The sequence below is a fragment of the Nanorana parkeri genome, unplaced genomic scaffold (assembly GCF_000935625.1).
Source record: "Nanorana parkeri isolate BGI_ZX_2015 unplaced genomic scaffold, ASM93562v1 scaffold844, whole genome shotgun sequence".
NCBI classification, from domain to species: Eukaryota; Metazoa; Chordata; class Amphibia; order Anura; family Dicroglossidae; genus Nanorana; species Nanorana parkeri.
Window position 1 is genome coordinate 112,107 of NW_017307112.1, and position 22,012 is coordinate 134,118.

Below are 22,012 nucleotides of genomic sequence, written 5' to 3' on the forward strand. Positions count from 1 at the left end.
GCAGTCAGCCTTGTCAGATGTTGAAGACCAAACAAAGCCATCAAATAAAACTATTGTTTATCTGTGCTTAATCTAGCTTGATAATGCAATGAAATATAATGTTTGTGCCGTCCACATCTTTAGCATCCGCATTTTTTCAAGATATAATAAAATATTAAATTAGGCATGTAAATTAGATTATTCTTGCCCAGTCTGGTAATCTGGTAATCTGACTGCCATCTAAAGGCTAGTTCCATAGCCTTGATTCCTCCATCCACGCTAAATGGTTCTCCTCCCAACCCCCCCACCGAGCTATTGTTTTCTGGCAGTGGTAAGTGTGCCACCATCAGAATACTTCAACATTGGCTGCAGCTGGTTGGCTGTTCAGTCGAGATTTTTCAGACAGGCTCATTTAACATGAGGTTGAATAAAAACATCGGTCTATCAGGTTCAACCTACTGTATATAGTGTGTGTGTGTGTGTGTGTGTATACTGCTAGGAATTTCAATAACCCTATATGTTTTGTGAACTGAGGAACTCATCCAAGCAAATGTTGTGTGTTTGATGTACTTAAGTAGAGATTGTTGCCTAAGCATGCTAATTAACCCCCGTATTGACCCGTGACCAGCACAGCAGGTCTTCCCTGACAGATCGGAAAGGATATCAGCCGAAGTGATGTATTACATCACTTCCGGTGTCACTGTTTACATTCTCCGGCACTTATAGCCAGGGGAAGAAGCTGTTTAAGGAGTTCTCTGCTTCATCAGCTTCTTTGGAGTCCCTAAATGACACTAGTGAAAGACCCCTGATGTCTCCATAAAGAGGACCTATCACATCCCAGGTGCTATTAAGTTCCCTGGCCCCCACGTGCACACACATACAAATGCACACATGCATTGGATGCGCCTACGTACAAAACCGAAAACTGCGCCACACATGTTACATATTGCTGCAAACATCAGAGTGAGAGCAATAATTCTCACTCTGATAACACTAAACTGATGAGCAGTAAAATCATTTAAAGTGTCGCCTATGGGAAATTTTGGGTATTGTATTTTTTTGCGGTTTCACAGACGCACACAATTTTAAAGCTTGACATGTTTGGTATCAATTTACCCAACATGACTCCATTTTTTATATTTTACCAAAAATATATCTTGTTTCTGTGCACTAAATTTCATTTTAGTGTATTTTAATCTAAAAATACTGGTTTGATAAATATTTGCGCAAATACCGTCCGACATAGAAAATTGCAACTAGCATTTGTTTATTCTACAAGGCCTTTGCTTTCAGAAAATATATAATTGTTGGGGGTTTTAAGCTATTTTCTAGCCAAAAATGCAGATTTTTTTGTGTGTGCAAATAGTATGCATTTGCTCCTGGCAGCAAGTGGTTAAAGTAAACACGTGTTCACTTTGAATACCCAATCATGTGCAGTAGAATTTCAAAAGACTGGATTTTGCTTCAAAGATGACTGTGCGATTAAAATAAGTACTGCTTAACTTTATTTAATAAAGTTGGTGAACATTTTCTACTCTTCTTTACTTTAATAAATCAGAACTGATGTGTACACATTCATGTGTTTCTGAACATTGGCTGCACCATAAGCTGGTGGACATCCTTATTTACCTTGTAGTATTGCATTGTGTGGATTGATGTTTTCATCATAAGACTCATTTAATAAAAAAACACAAGGGTTCAAAATTCATTTTGGATTGACAGCACCAGACTCGGATTTCCCAGAAAGTAAGTTAATGGAGAACATCATCTACCTCCTCTACAAATCTGGAAAGACTCATTAAGCTTTATACAAAATAAGTGTCAGTTTGGCACAGCTATATACTGTATATGTGGATTATTCCATCAGGGGTAACAGGGAAGAGCATATCAAATATTTGCACTTAATCAGAAGTAGTAGGGAAGGTGTCAGGGATACTGCTGGGAATTGTAATTCTTCTACTAAAGGTCCAATTAAAACACGTCTATGCTTTGCTAATTATGCTACACAACTCTGCATTAGCTTCTAACAACCCCCAATAAATCCAGTCTTCTTGCCTAATTAGTTGCATCCATAAGACATTAATAATTCCCCACTAATTGCTCTCTAAATACATTCATTCCTTTCTAACAATGGCAAACCTTTTTCCCAAGAACAAGGGTACCTTAACATTCCAATGGTATGAATGCTATAAAAATTCAGGAAGAGCTCATCCAGAAAAGTACTTTGACTCCTTTTGATTTTAAATGGATCTTGACTTTTTCTTTTGGTCATCTCTTTGATATACTTACTATCAGGGCAGCCTTCAGAAATTCAGGGGCCCCTTACACGGCTTTAGGCCAGGGAACCCCCCTCCCCGCCGCCACGCTGAGCCAGTCACACTGTTATTATTATACATTTATATAGCTCTGACATATATATACCGCAATGCTGTACAGAGAACAACACTGAGCCAGTCACATAAGTCTCTGTACAGAGGAGCTTACACTCTAATGTCCCCTCCCCCCCCACAGTCACATCAGTCTCTGTACAGAGGAGCTTACACTCTAATGTCCCCTCCCCCCCCACAGTCACATCAGTCTCTGTACAGAGGAGCTTACACTCTAATGTCCCCTCCCCCCCCACAGTCACATCAGTCTCTGTACAGAGGAGCTTACACTCTAATGTCCCCTCCCCCCCCACAGTCACATCAGTCTCTGTACAGAGGAGCTTACACTCTAATGTCCCCCCACAGTCACATTACCTGCTGGCCGCAGGGCTTCGTCACCCGCTGGACACTAGACATGTGCACCGGCAAAAAAAACGTTTAGTTTCATCTTGTTTTGATTTAGATTTTTCGGGATTCGGACGAAATTCGTTAGCTGTAGTCTGTATGAATGTTCATTTCCGTTTCATGTTGGCATCGTTCGTTTCATTGCAGCATTGTGACATATTTTTTTTTTTTAATTGTCACTTTGCTGCAATGAAAATTCTTCCACAAACGAAAATGCGTACAGACTACCGCTAACGAATTTCGTCCGGAAAACTAATTTTTCCAAAATGAATCGCACATGTCTACTGGACGCAGGGCTTAGGGTTAGTTCACACCATAAGCAGTGTGTTCTGGTCCGATTCTGGCCAGAACGCACTGCCCGCATTGCGGCCGGCTCACTTTTTGGCCAGGCTGGAGGGGGCACAATGGGCCATTAAAGTAAATGGCGCCGTAGCCACGCACTCCGGCTGCAATGCGATCGCCCGCATGGGATCGCAAGGCACATTGTGCCTGCAGTGTGTTCGGGTGCAGTGCGATCAAAATAGTGCTTGCAGCACCGCACCAACCCCGCTGGACCACCAGGGAATGATTTTCATTTAATATATTGCCGTTTCGGCAATATATTAAATGAGCTGTGGGCACTTGCCAGGTTTAAAGATGGCCGCTGCTACTCGCGGCAGCCATCTTTAAAAACGTAATGTGCAGTCAGTCACAGACAGGGGGGCACCAGAGGCCTGCACAGAGAACACCAGGTGAGGATCTCGAGTGTGCGGGCCCCGGCTTCCTCCGGTGCTGCGGGGCCCGGGCGGCCGCCTCCACCTACTGCCAGTCAACTGTACAGCTGCCGGCCGATATTCATGTAAGGTTCACGGGCCCCTCACGCGGCCCGGGCCCCTTACTTGAATGTCGGCCGTACCCCCGTGACGGCGGCCCTGCTTACTATTGCTACCCATGTAGCATGTAGTGCTCAGGCTAAAGATAACTATCTCTAGCTTTCCCAGTTCATCCAAACATATGTTGCAAACCATTTGGAAACCAAGATAAATGGTTTGTCATTTGAGAAGTAATACATAAGAAATGTGTCTTTGACTGCAGTGTTACTTTGATATGTTAGGTAAGGTCTATCTGTGAGTGAAGTTTGCTGGAGAAGGCTATGGAAATAAATAAGCCTTTTTGGCTACATTTGGAATTACAGTCTAACTGTTTCTTTAGATTTTAAGCTGCAGTTGTATATTAGCCAATAAGATTAAATCTGTCATTTTCTAGGGCAGCCTTATTTGCAAATTGCAACATAGTCTTGATTTCCTTCTTTAAAGTGGACCTGAACTCAAAAGTAAAGAATTACGAATTCTGAAAACTATCAGTGCATTTCCTGGCATGTTACTGTGCCTTTTCCTGCTGGTCTCATGAGACTTGAAGTGAGATTTGATGAGGTCACTACTGTGCTGCTCACTTTTCTTCTGACTGGAGATAATGCTGTGCCTGAGGAGTGGTAGTATAAGAATGTATTTGCTTCTGCTTTATTAATTCTGTGCCATGTGTACTTTTACTGCTTCTTGATCATTACCCCAATTGTGACCAGGTCATAAGTCATCAGGGAGCCTATTTTGACATGAGGAGGCAAAACCCATAGCTTCCATAAAGAGACAGGGAGAACAACAGGACAAGCTTAGTCAGTAAAGGTGAAGAGATCAGCTGCAGGGAGTCTACAGGCAATACTGGTGACTAGTCATTTTGCCCTCTACTTGCTATTTTGGTTACAGCTTCCAGAGATTAGGTTCTTTTTAATATCTTATGCATCAAATAGTGCTATGCATTCTTAAAGCATTAAAGAGGTCACACAAACTGGACATTTAAAGAAAACTGTCACCAAGAAAATAGCAATGGGATACTGTATGCAGCAATCCATTAATCAGATGGAAATAGTATGATTGATTTTGACAGTGTCCTGATTATTGGTATATAGCCAAGCTAAACCATTTCTGAGGGTAAGTAGGTTGAAAAGTATAGTAATACAAGCTCACTAAGATCGATGCCGGTATTTTAGTTAAATTAACCCCGCATTTAATCTTTGTCTTTGAGAGGAATCAGAGTGCACGGAGTAGCACTGTATATGTGATCATTTTTGATACTGTTTAATTTTTATTATTTAAGTGTTCGTACTATATTTAAAATTCGTCACGATTTAGAGATTGGGATTTTAGAATTTGTTTTTGTTTTTCTTATACACGACCAATCTGTGACACCGAGTCATTTATATTTGGATTGGTGTCTTTGAATAGATTGTCACATCACTAAGAGGTTTGTTTGGACAAACCATGTACACTTAGTACACAGAAACACCTAATCAATACACCGGCTGGCGATTGAAAATCCTTTTCCCACACCTGATTGTTATATTGCACAATTATTACCGAGGTAGTGACTACCGAGATTTACAATTCTTTCACAGTAGAATCTGAACTTAGTAACTTCTTCACGTCCTATAGAGCACACATATTCCATTTTATTTATATTTGTCGAGACCGAGCGCAACTCACTTGCGATATAATAGGTTGAAAAGTATCTCAGTTTTTTAGGCACAAAACAGTATCAGGGACTTGCAACATCCAACAGCTTCTATAAAACAGCTCAATGCAGTTTTTTGTAAAGAATAAAATTAAATACCTCAACTGTTTACTCATCAATGGCAGCATGAACTTAAAGGTCTAGGAAATTTCTCATTTGTTTAATTCTAGTGTACAACACAGTGATCTTTCTTCAACTGTAGAGGGCCTGCTTTAAAGCAAATATATATTATACATTTACTCTATTACTGCGTTATGTTTGAAGCTAAAATAAAAAAAGTACAGTTTTTAAATGTTCTTTTTAATGACCTAGCCATGTAACATGTGTGGCAGTGTAAGCCAATGCCACGGTGGAGGATGGCGACCTTGGCACCCAGGACTCTCAGCCAAAGGGGCTGAGAGGGTCCAGAAAGTAAAGCAGGTTATAAGGAAGAACCTGGCTTTTCAGGTTATTCCAGGTTTTCCTATTTGCAGCTGGGATCTGGAGCTCTGGAGATTTCGTAGAGCTCTGGGTGGGATGAGATCTCAAGTCCTGGGGCCAGGTGTTGCCATTGACCAGCCTGGGCTAATCAGGTGGCTGAGAGCAGCCTTATCAGGAAGCCAGCCCAGTGCTCAGGAGAGTGTTGGAGTTGTGTGGGTGCAGGAAGCACAAAGCCACAGCAGACTCAGGTGCGTGTGGGACACGTGGAACAGCCATGGAAGGCAGGGAGAGGTCAGGAAGATCGGTGACCTTAGGACCGCTGGGACACACTGCTGGGAGAGCATAGTGAGGGCTCATGAGGAAAGCCATATAAAGGACTGTCTTATGCTGCTGCTGCTGCAGGCTATTTTGTGTTTGTCCTTTTAATAAACTGCATTCTACTTGATTTACCTGGACTACAGTGGAGTGTCCTTGTTACACATGATATATGAAAATTTCCATTTTCAGACTGCAGGTGGTGATTTTAAATCATGACAGGACATTCTCTCTCTCTTTTTCCTACAAGAAATAGGATGATCTGGATTAGTCACTAATGTGGTAACTCCCAACAAGCAAGCAGGCAGTGCTAAGCAAATTAAACGGCATAGAGTATATCAAATGCTTGTTTTAAAATAAATATTTTAAACAAATAATTAACAATAATAAGATTAAACCTGTAGATTTAAAAAAATGTTTAATGAGATTGACCAGTTACTGATTATTGTTCCCTTTTAAAAGATCTAGAAGAATATTGTTTACCCTTGTTTATGCCCCTGCACAATTTCTGTATTAGTATAAATCATAAGACAAAACAATAATTTTGCAGCCACTAAACATTTTTAGTGGCTGGAAACTATATAAGCAGCTAGGTTAGTCTGCAATATACAGTAAGAGGTAGAAACAAGGCAGGTTGTATCTGGAAATATAAATTAGAGTGTATTATTTGAGAGACAATAGCCAAACATATTGTGCTGTAGAGTAGCTGAACACTATGTACACAGCTTTGTAAGGCAATAATGTAATAGGCCAAGATGAGGCAGGCTTTATCTTTACAAGTAAACATTAGAATCTATTATTTAAAAGACAATAGAACAAATAGTGCACAGTGACTGAGCAGTATGTAAACAACTCAGTAAGGCTGCAATATAAAAGGAAGAGAGAAGGCAGATTTTGTTCTTAAGATAAATATTGCAGTGTATTATCTGAAAAACAATAGCCACAAATATTTCAAATATTTTTGAGTGCCAGAGCACCAGATTAGGCCACAAACGTTATGGTGCAATGCAGCATTTACCCTGCAGCAAGCATTAGAAATTGGGCAGCTGAAGTTCAAATGTGTAAACCTTGTTTCTACAATGCCATAGAAATGACATAGGCCATAAACGTCCAGGCAAAAAACAGGATTTACCCTGCAGGAAGTTCATAGCAGTCCTGATCCTAAGGTAGTCAGCAGTCATTTGGTTCAAGCACTGCCCATGAATGTAGTCAGCCCTGGTTCCTGTGTTTTAAAAAAACTAAAAAGTGGCACTGAGGCAGCCACTTCCTCAGTTGCTCCTTCTTTCAGGGATCAGAGGATCTGAGACACATTTGTTATTAGAGGGGATCCTGCCACTATCAGGATATGCAGGAAAGAGGTACATCCCACCATCCCAAAGTGCCGAATTTTGGGCTCCTTCTATGATGATGGCAGTACATAAGGTGGCCAACCAATAGTAATTTCACTATTTGATGAAGCAAATCCAGGGGTACACAGGCATTTCAACATAAAGGACCCCATTTGTCACAAATTTCCTGCAGCAAAAGACCCCAAGTCCTTTGTGTTGCCAAGGACAACACTATCCTCAACAAATTAAAGTCCAGGAGTTTGGGAGAGGTGAAACACCCCCCTTGAAGTTTTGCTTCTTTCCTCTACCTTCTCCTCACTGTCAGCACCATAGCTTTCCTCCTCCTTGTATTTTTCCTCCACTTCCTGCTGCCTCTGACTCACAGGGCAGCAGGAAGTGGAGGCAGTAGGCAAAGGATCCTGCTGTCCCTGAGACAGCAGCAAATCCTCCTCCTGCTGCTGTGCCTTCAGGGCCCAGTCTGTCAGGCCATGAAATGTGTGATCCAGGAGGTACATGAGAGATATTGTATCACTAATCTCTGCCTCATTGCAGCTCCCCATTGTGGTTGCCTCTTTAAAAGGTGCTAACATTCTGCACACATTCTAAATTATGTCTGACACAGTGAAAAGAACTCGAGCTCCCCAGAGCCTTGTACCATAATGACAAAGGTACTCATTGTTGGCATGCTGCATTTAGTGCAGCCTCTGCAGCATGGCCAAAAATGTTGTTCCTGAATGTGGGGTTCTCACAGATGAGTGACTGAAAGGCAACTCAGGTTGGTGCTGAATTTCTGTCTGATGACCCATGGCTAGGTATGACTGCTTAAAGTGGCACCAACCCCTTCTGTCGTGAAGATGGCCTACTAGAAGCTGAAAGCTGATGAAAAAAAATTAACAAATAACGACTGCAAGTGGGGCCAAGCAACTAAAAAGCAACTACAGTTGTTGCTGACATACAAAAAAGGTAGTCTTACAAAGATCTCTGAACATGAGGGAGGAAGTATGCAAGAATAGGTAGCCCACCACACCATACTCCACAGTCATTTAGCACAATATAGCACTGTATAGCACTGTAAAGCAACAATCTCTTCCTAGGCAGACTGTCAGCTCTTTCTAAACTACTCCAAAAATACACTGACAAATAGCTGCAGGGAACCCAGTGGGTTCAACCCACCCTTTTATACTATTACATAACAATTATTGGTCATTTGAACACTGCTGATGACAATTGAAAAGTTAAGCAATGCATTATGGTTAAAAAGATAACAGTCTGGTGAACTTTCACATTAATTCACCAGGACCACACATTTTAAACACGCTGTATCGACCACAAACCATGACTGCGGCGAACCATAACCTCATGCCCCAAGTGGGAAATTGTATACAATACAAAAACAACAAATAGGCTATTGTTACAATATGCAAGCAACACATTACAATACACATGCAGCAAACAGCCAGTTGTGACAATATGTGAGTACCAAATGGAGAAGACCCCCCCGGGTAAAATACCCCCTCTCCCACTAAATACTTCCCACACTTCAGAGTACTCCAGAGCAGAGTAAGGGGAAGTCCTCTCATGTTTCCCCTTGGTTGTGTCATATGACACTACAGAGCCTAGAAAAGCTTTCCTCAGCGTACTCAGTTCTACTGTATCTAAAGGTCTGATAGGCTGCCCAAAACATTAACACTATGTAGGTGCACCTGCAGAGCCACAGGCAAATAGCTCCATGGTGATGTGTGTGGTGTGTAGGGGCTGCCTCTAGGTTAGCTGTACCAAGGGAAAACCCTCAGGTACATCATTGACTATTAGTTATTGTTATTTATTTATTTATATTTACAAATCCAGCCAATGTATAGTTTTAGACTTCTTTGGTGATATATTACATTAACATGTTTCAGCAACAAATTAACTAATTATCTGTTAGATGTAAACATATTTGACATATCAAAATATTATTGCATATTTGATATCTCTGTTATCTTTAATTTTCTTATGTAAATTAAACAAAATTATAGAAAATGTTTTGTCATGTGGAAAGGAAACCATATGTAAGATAATCACAATTTCAAAGCTGGTGACTTGTACATGTTAACACATCAGCTTTTGTTTAACAGGTTACAGTGTAACCAATCAGAACTCACTTGTTTTATGTCAAACATGTACAAGAATAATTCAAGTTCAGAGTTGCTATGGATACTGCGTCTTCCATGTGGCACCTTGTAGTGATTTATTGAATAAACCAGCTTTTGTAATAAAACATTCATTAATTATTAATGATAAGTTTGCACTCTAATGTAGCATCAATCAATATAGAATAATAGTTACTGCATCTCTAACAAACACACATGTAACACATTCTGCTTTATGATGGTCTTTATTAATTGCGTAAAGATCAATGACCCATTGAAATTTAGCTAAAATAATTTTCCACTGATTCAACTGTACTGCCAAAAGCTGATCTTTGGTTCAATGCTGTGGGTAGCAGCACAACATTGATTTTTGTATAATATTTAGAAAGCCCAATGTGTATTTTTTGTCATATGCTGTATATGAACATATTTTGACACTAAGGGCTATTTTTATGGACTGCAGTTGTGTAAACAAAGAGAAATACAAGTATTGTATTCATAAATATTCCAATATATACTTTTATCCACGGATATATTACTAAGAAAAATAGCATCAGATTAAATGGTCTCTAGCAATTCGCTGTATTCATATCTTTTTTTTAGCTTCAAGCAACCAAAATACTAAAATCATTGTGGACCTCACTTATTACATCAATATGGCAGTCAAAGGCATTTGTTTTTCTTTTAACTCCAATTTGTATCTTGGCTCACATGAGATCTTAAAAATGTTTATACTTTAGATTTTTAAATCCCTTGAGATTGTTACTTCAATCAAAAATTATAAGAAACTTTAAAGCTGATGTGTATGGCCAGCATTAAGGGTGACCAAGTTTTAATTGTTGTTAATTCTTCAGCTGAGCATTTTTTATATTATATTAAATGTGCCTTTGAAACTTTTCCCATTTTATTATTTTGTTTCCACTTTCCTCAAATCATCTTTGAATTTGTGTTGAAACTGTAATTATTAGGTAAACTGCACCCTATTTGTGTATTACTCAGCTGTAGATCCTCAAATCATCTCTGAATTCCTGCTGTCCTTCCTTCTGGAGGGTGGCTACTTTTGTTCCCCATGGTCCTGATGCGTATTCTAAAGTAACCACCACTCAAAGCTCGCTATCAGGATGGAATATAATCCCACTTTAAGTTTACTAATTTGTACTGAGATTGAAGTCCATCCTGGGAGTGAGCTTGGAGTGGTGGCTACTTTACATTACACAGGAACCATGGGGAAAAAGTAGCCACCCTCTTGAAGGAAGGGCAGCAGTTATTCAGAGATGATTTGAAGACTTACAGCTGAGTGATACCCAAATAGGGTACAGTTTTCCTAATAATGAAGGTACTAAAAAGCACTAGAAAGCACTTAATTAAATAATTAAGGTACTAGAAAGCACTGTGCAAACTGTTGGCGCTATATAGATCCTGTATTATAATAATAATACTAGAATGCATTTTTAAAATTTAACTCTTGAGGTTTGTGTCACTTTAAGTAGACCTCACATTCACTACTTGTTGCATACAAATATGTGTTTCAATGTGTCTCCCAGAAGAACTCTCTCTATAGCCACCAATTAAATATGATCAGGCAGTGAAAAATGACTTTTGAAAAGTGAAAACTTTAGCAATAATATCATGTAGTGAATTGGAAGGATGTGTATTTTAAGTAAAGTAAAAAGCCCAACTGACATCTGACATCTTTTTGATCTCTTTATTGTCCTGTATCCCAGTGTCCTAGTGCAATTTTGTATTTTTTGTTAGAAATACCTTAAAATACCGCTTTCTTTAAGTATAAATGCTTCTTCATTCACTCACACTCCGGTGCTCTGTGCCAGCATAGTAACAGCCACACCCCTCAGCACACGTGTCTTCACACAGACTTATATTGCAGAGGAAGGGATGCAGAATATTAGTTAATGAGTTCTGATTACCAAGTACAGTAGGTCTGACTTTATTTATAAACCCATCACAACTGCTTTAACAGGAAAGAGGAGGTAAAACTCTGAAAAGCTTGTTTCAACAATGTCTTTCTAACTGTGACTGTCTGTGACTTCAGTTGGGTTTTTTTCAATTCTCTTAATTGATTTAAATGTAGTTGCCCTATATGTTAAAAACATAAAATTTATATAAATAATGTAATAGCTTCTGTCTATGCAGAAGAATTCGTAATATGCTCATGTAATGACTGCTGTAAATAAACAATATATCATAAATGGAATAAATGCTTTTAAGTTAGCATTTTCTGTTTTGCTTCTGTATTTATTAACACTTCTTATAGCATAGAGCAAATCATCATTTTAAGTCTGTCCTAAGTTAAGTGGAAAAATTGTGATTTTGGCTTCCAGTATTTGCTTGTAGTAATGCGCATATCATTTACAATAATTACACAAATACAGATAATGTTTTCATTGATTGAGCAACATAGTCTAAATATTTATTACCTAGACTAAAATTGGAAAGGCAAACATGTACAATTGCCAAGAACCATTTTCTCAAAAATGTTATGGAATATATTTACATTATCGGCCAAATGAATGCTGAAGTGGAGCTCCCAATCTCATTTATGATTAATAAGATAAAGTACAAACTTGCTGCAAATTCAGGATACAGTAAAATCTAACTATTGTATAGAAGACCTAAAAGATGCCTCATTATTATCAGAATGCTTTAAAAATGGCAGCTTTTCATTAAATAATGCATATGTATTTTCTAGAGGGTGTGTTCAGGCATTACCAACCTTTAACCCCAAACCTCTCCTCCTCCAGAGCATGCCCCAGCATGATTTTTTTATTTTACCTTGGAAGTTCAGTTCCTACTGACATAGGCACACCCCTATAACTATATCTCCAAAGATCCCTTTACCTACATACATTGTGTGTGAAGACCCTTCATAATCAAGGTAGCAACATTACTTTACTGAGAACAAAATGAATGTATGGCTATGGAATAGGACAAAAAAAGAGGAGGGGAGCAAGCAGGCTGAACATTTTTATTGGGTTTTAAATACAGCAGAGGCACAGAAAGTACACACTGAATTTCTGGAAAATCAAAAGGTATTTACCTATACTGGCAACATTTTTAAAGGGATAGAACATGGACAAATATGCTATCTTGTATAGATGTACTGAATATGTTTTTTTTAATTATTTTGCCATGACCTATACTTTTTTTTGTAAATTCTTTATTTTTGGAGGATGAAGACATACAGTCACAAAATCAGTGCAAATCAAATACAGGTATGATTTGTAAAAGAACAAGCATAATGGAACAATATGATAAAATCTTCAGTCTTAGCAGTATTATAACATCACTATGGGGTCTATTCACTAAGCTGCCGAGGGCAGCCGAGTGAACAACCAACCCCAAGTGAAGTGAGCCGAACACTGTTTGGCTATTCACTTCAGGCTGGTATGGCTGATTTCAGCCGTACATCGGCTGAAATCAGCCGTACATCGGCTTGCTTCACGTGGCTTCGTGCAGAAGGAGTTCGACTCAGCCGATCCAACATCTGGATCGGCTGAGCCGACCCTCCGGCGGGCTACTCACTGCTGTTCAGTCTATTCTCATAGATGCCGAACAGCAGTGAGTGAATAGCCGATTGCCGCTGAGCGGCATTCGGCTCGGCTGTTCTGCTCGGTCCCTCAGAGGGACTGAGCAGAACAGAAAAATTGTTAAAAAGGTAAATAGAAAAAGATTGTGCAGAGCTAGCAATGACAGCTAGCTCCGCCCAATAGTTTCCTATTCTCCGGCGGCTCTGCTGCCGTAAAAAAAAAAGAAAAAAAAAAGAACTCTCCCAGGCACTCTGGGAGCCTCCCGCTCCCGGCCGCCCAGGAGAGAAACACTGCTGTGTCTTTTTTCTTCTTTATTCTGAAACAGAGCGATGTCAGAATAGAAAAAAAAATGTTTTCCCATTGAACGTAGGATAAAAACATTAAACTGGCAGTTAATATCCAGTAAGTGAGACTCTGAATGTCGCTATCCAATTTTTAAGCAATTTTTAAGTAATTTTTAAGCAATAGATATAGCTAAGAAAAAAAATAAATGGAGAAGGGGAGAACAAGAAGAAAACCAAGGAGAAAGAAAGGAGAAAAAAGGGGGAGATAGGCAAGGGGAGGTAGAAAAGAACAAGGAATGTAGAGAGTGTGAGCTTTAAGCTAGGCATACACTAAAATTCAAGTCATGGGTGGCCGTGTTGGCCCCACCCGGCTTGAAAAAGTTGACTAAAAATAGACTAAGAAAATTCTCAGCTAAACAGTGACTGCATCCTATCAGACAGGGCATGGGTTCCCTCAAATCATCTCTGAATTGGTGCTGACACTGTCCTTCCTTCTGGAGCATGGTTAGTTTTGTTTCCCATGGTCCCTGCATGTGTTGTAAAGTAGCCACTACTCCAAGCTCACTCCCATGATGGACTACAATCTGATGTTTAGTTTACTCATTTCTATTGAAGTTCTTGTCTATCATGGAAGTGAGCTTTGAGCAGTGGCTACTTTACAACACATGCAGGGAGCATGGGGAATAAAAGTAGCCACCTTCCAGAAGGAAGCACAGTGTCGGCACAAATTCAGAGATGATTTGAGGATCTACAGCTGAGTTATATACAAATAAGATACATTTTTTAATTAAGGTACTTGAATGCATTTTTAAAATTTAACTCCTGAGTTTAGTGTAACTTTAAGGCCAGATTAAGTTGTTTTGTGGCTTATATTTAAAAGCTTTAAATATATCTGAATGCAAAACCTTTTTTTTATAGTAATGGATAGATTAACCCCTTCATGACTGAGCTTGTTTTTAGTTTCTGTTTGTAAATGACACACTTTTGAAATTTTTGCTGTGTGATTCTTCCACGTCAGTAATATACTTTCTTACAAAGTGCACCCACACATATTATACATTGTTTTTTAGAGGACAGATAGGGCTACATATTTATATCACATATGTGTGTCTAACGCCTCACTTAGGACAAATAAAATATTAAAAAAGAGGAAAAAACGTAAAAAAAACCCCACTTTTTTCCCAGTTTTGATTTGTAGTATTTTTTACAAACCAGCACAGCTAAAAAAAATGCAATAAATACATTCATTTATTTGTCCTTTATCTTGTTTTTCTTTACACTTTTCACTATTTTTTAAAAACTTTAAAAACTTTTATTTTATTTATTTAATTATATCAAGCAGTCATTGTGAATTAATATCGCTATTACTGCTTGATACATGAATACATTTTTGGTTATTATTAGGCTGCTTCAAACTTCAGAACAGCCAAAAATAAGTTAGTGACACTGATCCTGCAGCAGTTCAGGATTCAGCTGTCACTAAAGTTTTTCTGATCCTTCCAACAACGATCAGAAAACTGAAACATTCTTCTTTCAGAAATAGATACATTATGTATCTATTACTGAAAGTGAAAGAAAAAAAAAGCCAGTATGCGATCGAGAGAGATATCTCTAGATCTATACAAGCTGTCAGAATGCCGGCTTTTGCTGTCATGTTTGCCAGCTCTGCTTTGACTCTCAGACACCCGATATTAAGGTATCAGGTGTCTGAAAAAGGTTAACCCTTTCATGAATGGATGCCTCTATACTCAGGCATCCATTAATGAATGGTAACCGCTGATTCTCAGCGGTTACCAGCCCTCTAATGCAGCAAATAACTCGTCATGTACATCGTGTCGTGTACGTGATGAGTCATTTGGCCCCTTTGTGGCGGGACTCCTGTCACGAAGGGGTTAAAGAAGATTAAAAAACCCCTGGTAACCACTGTTAATTTGTCTTTGCTGTCTATGTTTCTCGTGGGATGAATCAGCCTCTCCATTTTTCCAATGACCAATGTCACTGAGTCTGAAAGTGAAGGAAAATGGAACATTTTGAATTTAGGGGAAATGTTCCAATAGGGACACCTGTTCAGGTGGCATCTGTCTAAAAGGGGTTTTACTTCATTTTAGAGAGATTTCCTCTCACTTCCTACTGTGCCTACATGACAGGAAGGGGAAGGAAACATCTTCAACGGATCACAAATGGAAAAAAAAAACTCTATCCAAAATGTGAAAAAAAGGGCTATGACGTTAGATACTTTAATTTTGCACGTTAACAGATATTTTCAATGCAGGTGGTAAATATACAGATCTGTCTAATTTGACCATTATCGTGAATGACCAAACATTTTGCATGTACTTAAGACTAAGGCTGGCTATACACTGAGTGGATTTTGGACACTTTCTGATAAACCCATTTACTTTACTTGCTGGGAAAGTAAAAATATTGACAGAGGAGATTGCCACAGTGGGGAGCAAAGCCTGCATTGCACAAGAAGTAGAAGAACACACTTAAAAAGTAAATGTGCTACAATGTGCAAGTATGCCTTGCATACTTGCACATTACGGGAAAAGCCCTCCAAGCACACAGAGATTTAATACCTTTTTAAAAGAGGTAGGTACTCCATTGGCAAACCACTGTTAAAAGTAATTTGATTTTGTGCTTCAGCAAAAAAGTGTTATCTATACTAACTAGCCCAATTCTATTTTAATGTCGCTTGTACAAATTAAATAATGAAACCCACATGAAAATTCGGATTAGTACTATCTGTTTTCTTCTATATCTGTGTTAATAAATCAGAGTCAGTTTTAAGAAGACCGCATACAGTATAATCTGGCTATACAATCTCATGAGATTTAAAGTGACATTAAACCCTCAGATTTTTTTAACATAAAACAATACTGTAATGTGTACCTTACTGTAATCCATGGTTGTTTCCCTTCTCTTTGCTGCTCTTTTTAAATCCTCATGTCTTCTCATGTTTGGGGAGAACTTCCCTTTGCAGCTGAGTGCCTCTTCCTGTAGTGCTGGCTCAGGTTGCAAACGTACACACAGACACCATATATCCATTCCAGAGACAAGGCAGTCTGCTGCAAAACAGAAGTTCTGCCCAGCATGAGCACAGATACAGATTTAAAAGGAAGAGCAGCAAAGAGAAGGGAAACTACCATGGATTACAGTAAGGCACACATTACAGTATTGCTTTATGTAAAAAAATCTGAGGGTTTAATGTCACTTTAACAGCAGCTAAGCAGTGTAAATGCCTACCAAAACAACCCCTTCAGTTCATATACAGGTTGACCCTCATTCTACATAATTGTTGAGAAAGCAAAAGGACATTGTACAATTTGATTGTAATATGGTTGATCGACTTTACACTGAAAGTGTACAAATCTCCTGGCATAGATATTTTGCACAACTAACTTTTTTCTTTTGACAGGGGGCAATAAATGGACTGACCGGAGTTTTGGAGTTTAACGAAGTTGGTGATAATCCAAATATCTACTTTGAAATCCTGGGTACAAATTATGGTGAAGAATTAGGCAGAAGTGCCCGCAAGGTAAGATAAACACCACATGTATCACATTTCCATTACTTTTAATAACCGCATGTGGTAAGTGATAATAATGTTTATTTTCAAAAGAAACGGCCCACCTTTCGTTTCTAAGTCCTTTTAGGTATCATGACAATACAGAACAGACTACTGATGCTGATGCTCAAGACCTCAAAGTTTATAGCTTTCCATACACTGTGTGAATTTCATGCAGTGAGTGGCCCTGTTGGCAATCTTCCATCAGGCATCCTTCGATCAGTAAATCGAAGGAGCCTGGCAGAAAACTGTCAGCGAAACAATGATGACAGCTAATAGGCTGCCATCACTGGGTATTCTGACAGGGGCACACCACTGCTGACTAAATGCAATAGCCCAGCAGGAGGTTCTATTCTCCTGCTGGCCTCCTTTCATGCAATAAACTGCATGGGTTTTTTTTTTCATTCATCCCACAGTTTGAATGAAAATATAACAGTGTATGGCCAGCTTTTACCCAAAACTGATATCTTATTACTTGGTGTCACACTATTAGCTATTAGCAAAGTGGTTTCCCTCCTTCCCCTCCTCCCCCAACTATGACATTCATAGGAATACATGTTAAAAATCAAAATTCTACACATCTAGCTGATGCAGTAGTTTGCTAAGGTTGGGACTCTGGGTTGGGGTGGGGGGTTTAGTATGATACTTGGGAATGTTATAGGACTTTGGTGGGTGTCCATTAGTTAAATTTTTACTACAATCTAATTTGCCTGTTTGTAGTTAATAGTACTACCTTCCACAGCAGATAAAGAATACACTGTTCATTTTGTCTAGGTAATAATCCAAGGCTGGGGTAGACAACCTTGGTATTCCAGCTGTGCTGAAACTACAAATCCTATCATGCCTCTTTCTCTGGGAGTCATACCTGTGGCTGTCAGTCTTGCATGCCTCATTCCACAACAACTGGAGTGCTGAGGTTGCCTACACTTGATCTAAGGTAATTAAGTACCCTAAACCAAGGTGCTGCAGTCTTCTTCCATGCTGGCCCTGGTTGTCACAGCTGTTATCTAGAAACCCCTTTTCTTGCTGGTCTTCAAAAGGTCCTGCCTCCACCCCGCTCACCAACAGTGCAATTCCACATTCTGGCACTAGAAGGATGGTTAATTAATACTCTGTAACATTCCCTAGGAAAACAAGTAAATGTTTCAAATGCTGTGTGGGGTAAGAGGGTGGCATCAAATGTAATAATTTTAGCCAGATCAATATTCTGTTTCAAGAGATGGAGGGGACTCCACAAATGCATTTTGATGGGAGCAGTTAATTTGTGCAGACCCTCCAAACTAATGGCACCAGCTCATACAGGGACAACCTGGTGCTCAGTGCCAAATGAATTGATCTGCACTGGGACCAGACCATCTGCGTTAAGGTAGGTGGTGCTGCTTGTGAACAGCTTTACATAAGAATCCACAACAGATTTTGTAATGAGAAAGAAGTCTAAACCCTAGACACAATCTAACTGTAGTCTACACAGGAGGAGCCACTGTTTACGAAATCCCCAAAAAACTATGCTGGAAAACATGTTAGCTGATCAGAAACAATTGGCTTGCCAAACTCTAGCTTTAATTTTTATCAACCTTTTGCAATCTAGGTTTAAACTTTTTTGACTGCTGTAAGACTTTTATGGCAGACTACAGCCATTTGACTGAGTCACAGACAACATAGTACTGGAACAGCAGATAAGGAGCAGAATCAGGAACAAGGCCGGGGTCAGGAACACAGAAGATCAGCAGGATGGTCAAGACGAGCCGGGTCGATAACTGGAAGCAATGGTCAGGATACAGGATCTAGGAAGCAAACAGTTTGTGATCACTCAAATCGAACAGACATCGGTACCGGGTCACAACCTATTCCACTTCCTCTTAGCTAGCTTAGGTACAGGCTCTTCCAAAGTTCCTCTATCACCACCTATAGAAACCTCCATCAAAGCATGGAGATACATAACTTCCTCCAAATTCTCCCTAGAACCAACTACACACATCTTCCTCCCGATCGAGGTTCTAGAACTACTTATACCAGACTTGAACCTCAAACAATGGCGCTCTAATACCATCACGCGCATCTCAGAACTATTTGATCGGGAACAACTCAAACCTTTCTCACAACTTTGTAATCAGTATTCCCTCCCGCACTCTAAATTTTCCAATATTCTCAAATTCGTCACCTGCTTTCTACATTAAACCTACCCGATGTCATTCTTCCTAACAACCTATGGACATTCTATACAGTATGCAACAGGAGAAGCTCTCCTTTATGAAATCACTTCCGTTCCAGAGATGGGAGGAACACCTGGGTGCTACCTTCTCTCCAGCACAGTGGACTAGGGCCCTTAATACAACGTCATCAACAACCAAATGCGTAACCCTGTGGGAAGTGTCCTCAAAAATTGTACTCAGATGGTACCTGACTCCATATAGGTTATCCAAATTTTCCACTGATCACTCTCCTTTGTGCTGGAGAGAATGCGGAGCAGTGGGCAACCTCTTGCACACTTTCTGGAACTGCCCCAAACTTCAGAGGTTTTGATATACTTTATTTAAAATGATAAGCGTCTCCCCTACTCCGGCATTAGCACTCTTGGGAATCGACAACTTTTCTCCCACATAGGGTCATGACAACTAACATCCTCTTAGCAGCCCGCCTCCTAACTACTAGAAACTGGAGAAATCCAGACCCTCCCACTATTACACAACTTGCTTACTTAGTACAGTTACACTATAATTTTGAGAGAATATTGGCCTTCCATAGTGATAAGCTCAGTAACTTTGATGTCCTTTGGTACCCTTGGACCATATGGTTCAATACATTCTTGGACTCTACTCCACAATAACCCTCAGGTATCTTTTGCCCTTCCTTCTCCTCTGAACAGACTGACACATGATTATATAAGTGTATCGGTAGATTACATGGTTTCAAATATATACCGTCTTATGCGATCCCTACTTTGGTTTTCGTTATGTTATACTAATGTTGTAATTTTAGTGGTGTAGGAGTTGTCCTGGTAGTCTTTATATGGGCTCATTTTAATTTATCTGATGCTTAATTCCTGGGCTACTCCCTATGCTGAATGTTCACGACTATTTCTTTTGTTTTATCTCCTTATTCTTTACGTGAATGTTTTGTTATACTACTGTAATAACTCAATAAAAACTTCTTTGATAAAAAAAAATGTTCCACAGAATAGCAGACTGAAAAATACATTCTGTCAGTATATTATTCTGATATCATGGAAACTGTCCTTTGATGACAGGAACAATAGATTTTCAGAATTCAAATAAATATGTGGAAATATGCAGATTGAATGTTTTATGAATCAAAACGAATAAAAGAGGACATAAACTGTTTTAATGTCTTTTCTCCTATGATTAGACCTGTAACATGTTGCCAGGTCTGTATTGCTTAAACTCAGGTAATAAGTAAATGCATTAATTAATATTCAAGCTGTTACCTGGCAACCATAAATTCAGAGTCTTTAAAAGTATTTAGAAGAGGACCAGAGACCTGTTAGGAATTAAGTTTTAGAATTTTTCTGTGTCATTTTAGTTTTGGATTTTAAAGGCTAGTTATGTTAATTCATTGGGGGATTACTGGTGAATACTTCAAATAAATATGAATCCATTAGTACTTTTTGGGATAACATAGTTCAGTCTTAATGTGATGAAAGTCTCCAGAGACAATTCTTGATCACAGGAAAATAAATAGCAAAGTGTTTTAAGCCTATTACAGTAAAATGGGAAGATTTCATTTGACGGATATATTTGGTTTGGAACTGTTCTGCAAGCCAAAACATTAAAGGTCAGATGTACGTATTATCTACGCTCTTTAACTTTGAGCACTACAAAGTTGTTATTAAGTGCTGGCACATTTATCGAGCACTTTGCCTCATTTAGTAATACAATTATTTGGGCAACAGTCATATTTCTTCAGTTTCACATGGCCTTGATGCAGTTCTATGCTTTTAAGGACATAGGGTAAAGCTACACCACCATAAAGCAGTCAGGAGCTATCGAGCTCAAGCACAGCTGCAAAGACATAAACCCAGGATGTTTAGAGAAATACAGGAAAGATTCTGTAAAAAAATGAAGGGAGAATATCTGGCCCATGCAGTGCTCAGTGGGGCTTTAAGCAAAACACTGTTTACAAGCAGAGAGTGATGGATAAGGTTCAGTGCCTGATGTCATCAGCATCACAGTGAGTGACATCCCCCTGGGCTCCATCAATAAGACCATGATGCCAATATATATGAAGTACATGGCAAACTAGGAACAAGCAGGAAACTCTTAGACTATTTCTTGAATAGCATTTTAAAAGGTCAGAATGTAAAAAACAAATATGTATGATGCTAACATTTGTATTTTTAACAATTGCTTGTTTGAAGAAAACAGATACTGTAAAATAGTAAGTATATACATAGGCCATGGATACATTTAGTTATTAACTGTACGTTAATTCTAGCGCCGTTGATGTTAAATATGTCTTTGTTTTCATGACAGTATAACACAGTAATCAATTTGCTACATAAAAAGGGTCTCAAGAGGGTTGTCTGACATCACCAAAGGCCACACATCATATCCAACATCTTTCATTTCTTGTAAAACTCCTTATAATTTAAAGAGTATCAAACCTCGCAAATGCATTTTGCAGTATGTAAACCACAATCTATTTATTGTGTATAATACACTTCTGATAATACAGCAAAGCTAAACATTAGTTTACGTAAGTATGGTTTGGCAAATATCAATACTATATTTACAGCTCATCAACCACTGTATATCTGTGTACTTAACAATAGCCTGAAGCCCAAAATAAAATGCAAAACAGTAATGCTAACTAAACATAATTCACCACAGCATAACATAGCAAAAACAAGCCAAGTAAAATAAAATAAAATGTTCCTGATTTGCCAATCTGCAGTTAAAGGTTATATTGGCATTTTTTGGTATTGAAATGCAGTTTAGACATGTCCATGCATTCATCTCTTAGAATCGCTTAGGATTACTGGCTTGTGGCTGGCATACAGAATACCTTCTTTAGTAGTCTAGTTTGTGCCAGTCGCCCCCTGTGTCCATCATTTTTTCTGTGCCAGCATCCCCTGGCATCTCTGCTTCTTTTGACAGTAGCTCTTG

At 39.0% G+C, this 22,012-nt stretch overlaps 1 protein-coding gene across 1 annotated transcript in view; it reads left to right on the plus strand.

The window, feature by feature from the left end:
- The window catches only part of GRID2 (glutamate ionotropic receptor delta type subunit 2), a 383,270-nt gene that overhangs the window by 73,314 nt on the left and 287,944 nt on the right, over positions 1–22,012 (plus strand). The window contains exon 8 of the mRNA XM_018565404.1: positions 16,740–16,859. Within this exon, the coding sequence (XP_018420906.1) occupies positions 16,740–16,859 (120 nt within the window). The remainder of the gene's footprint in view (positions 1–16,739; positions 16,860–22,012) is intronic.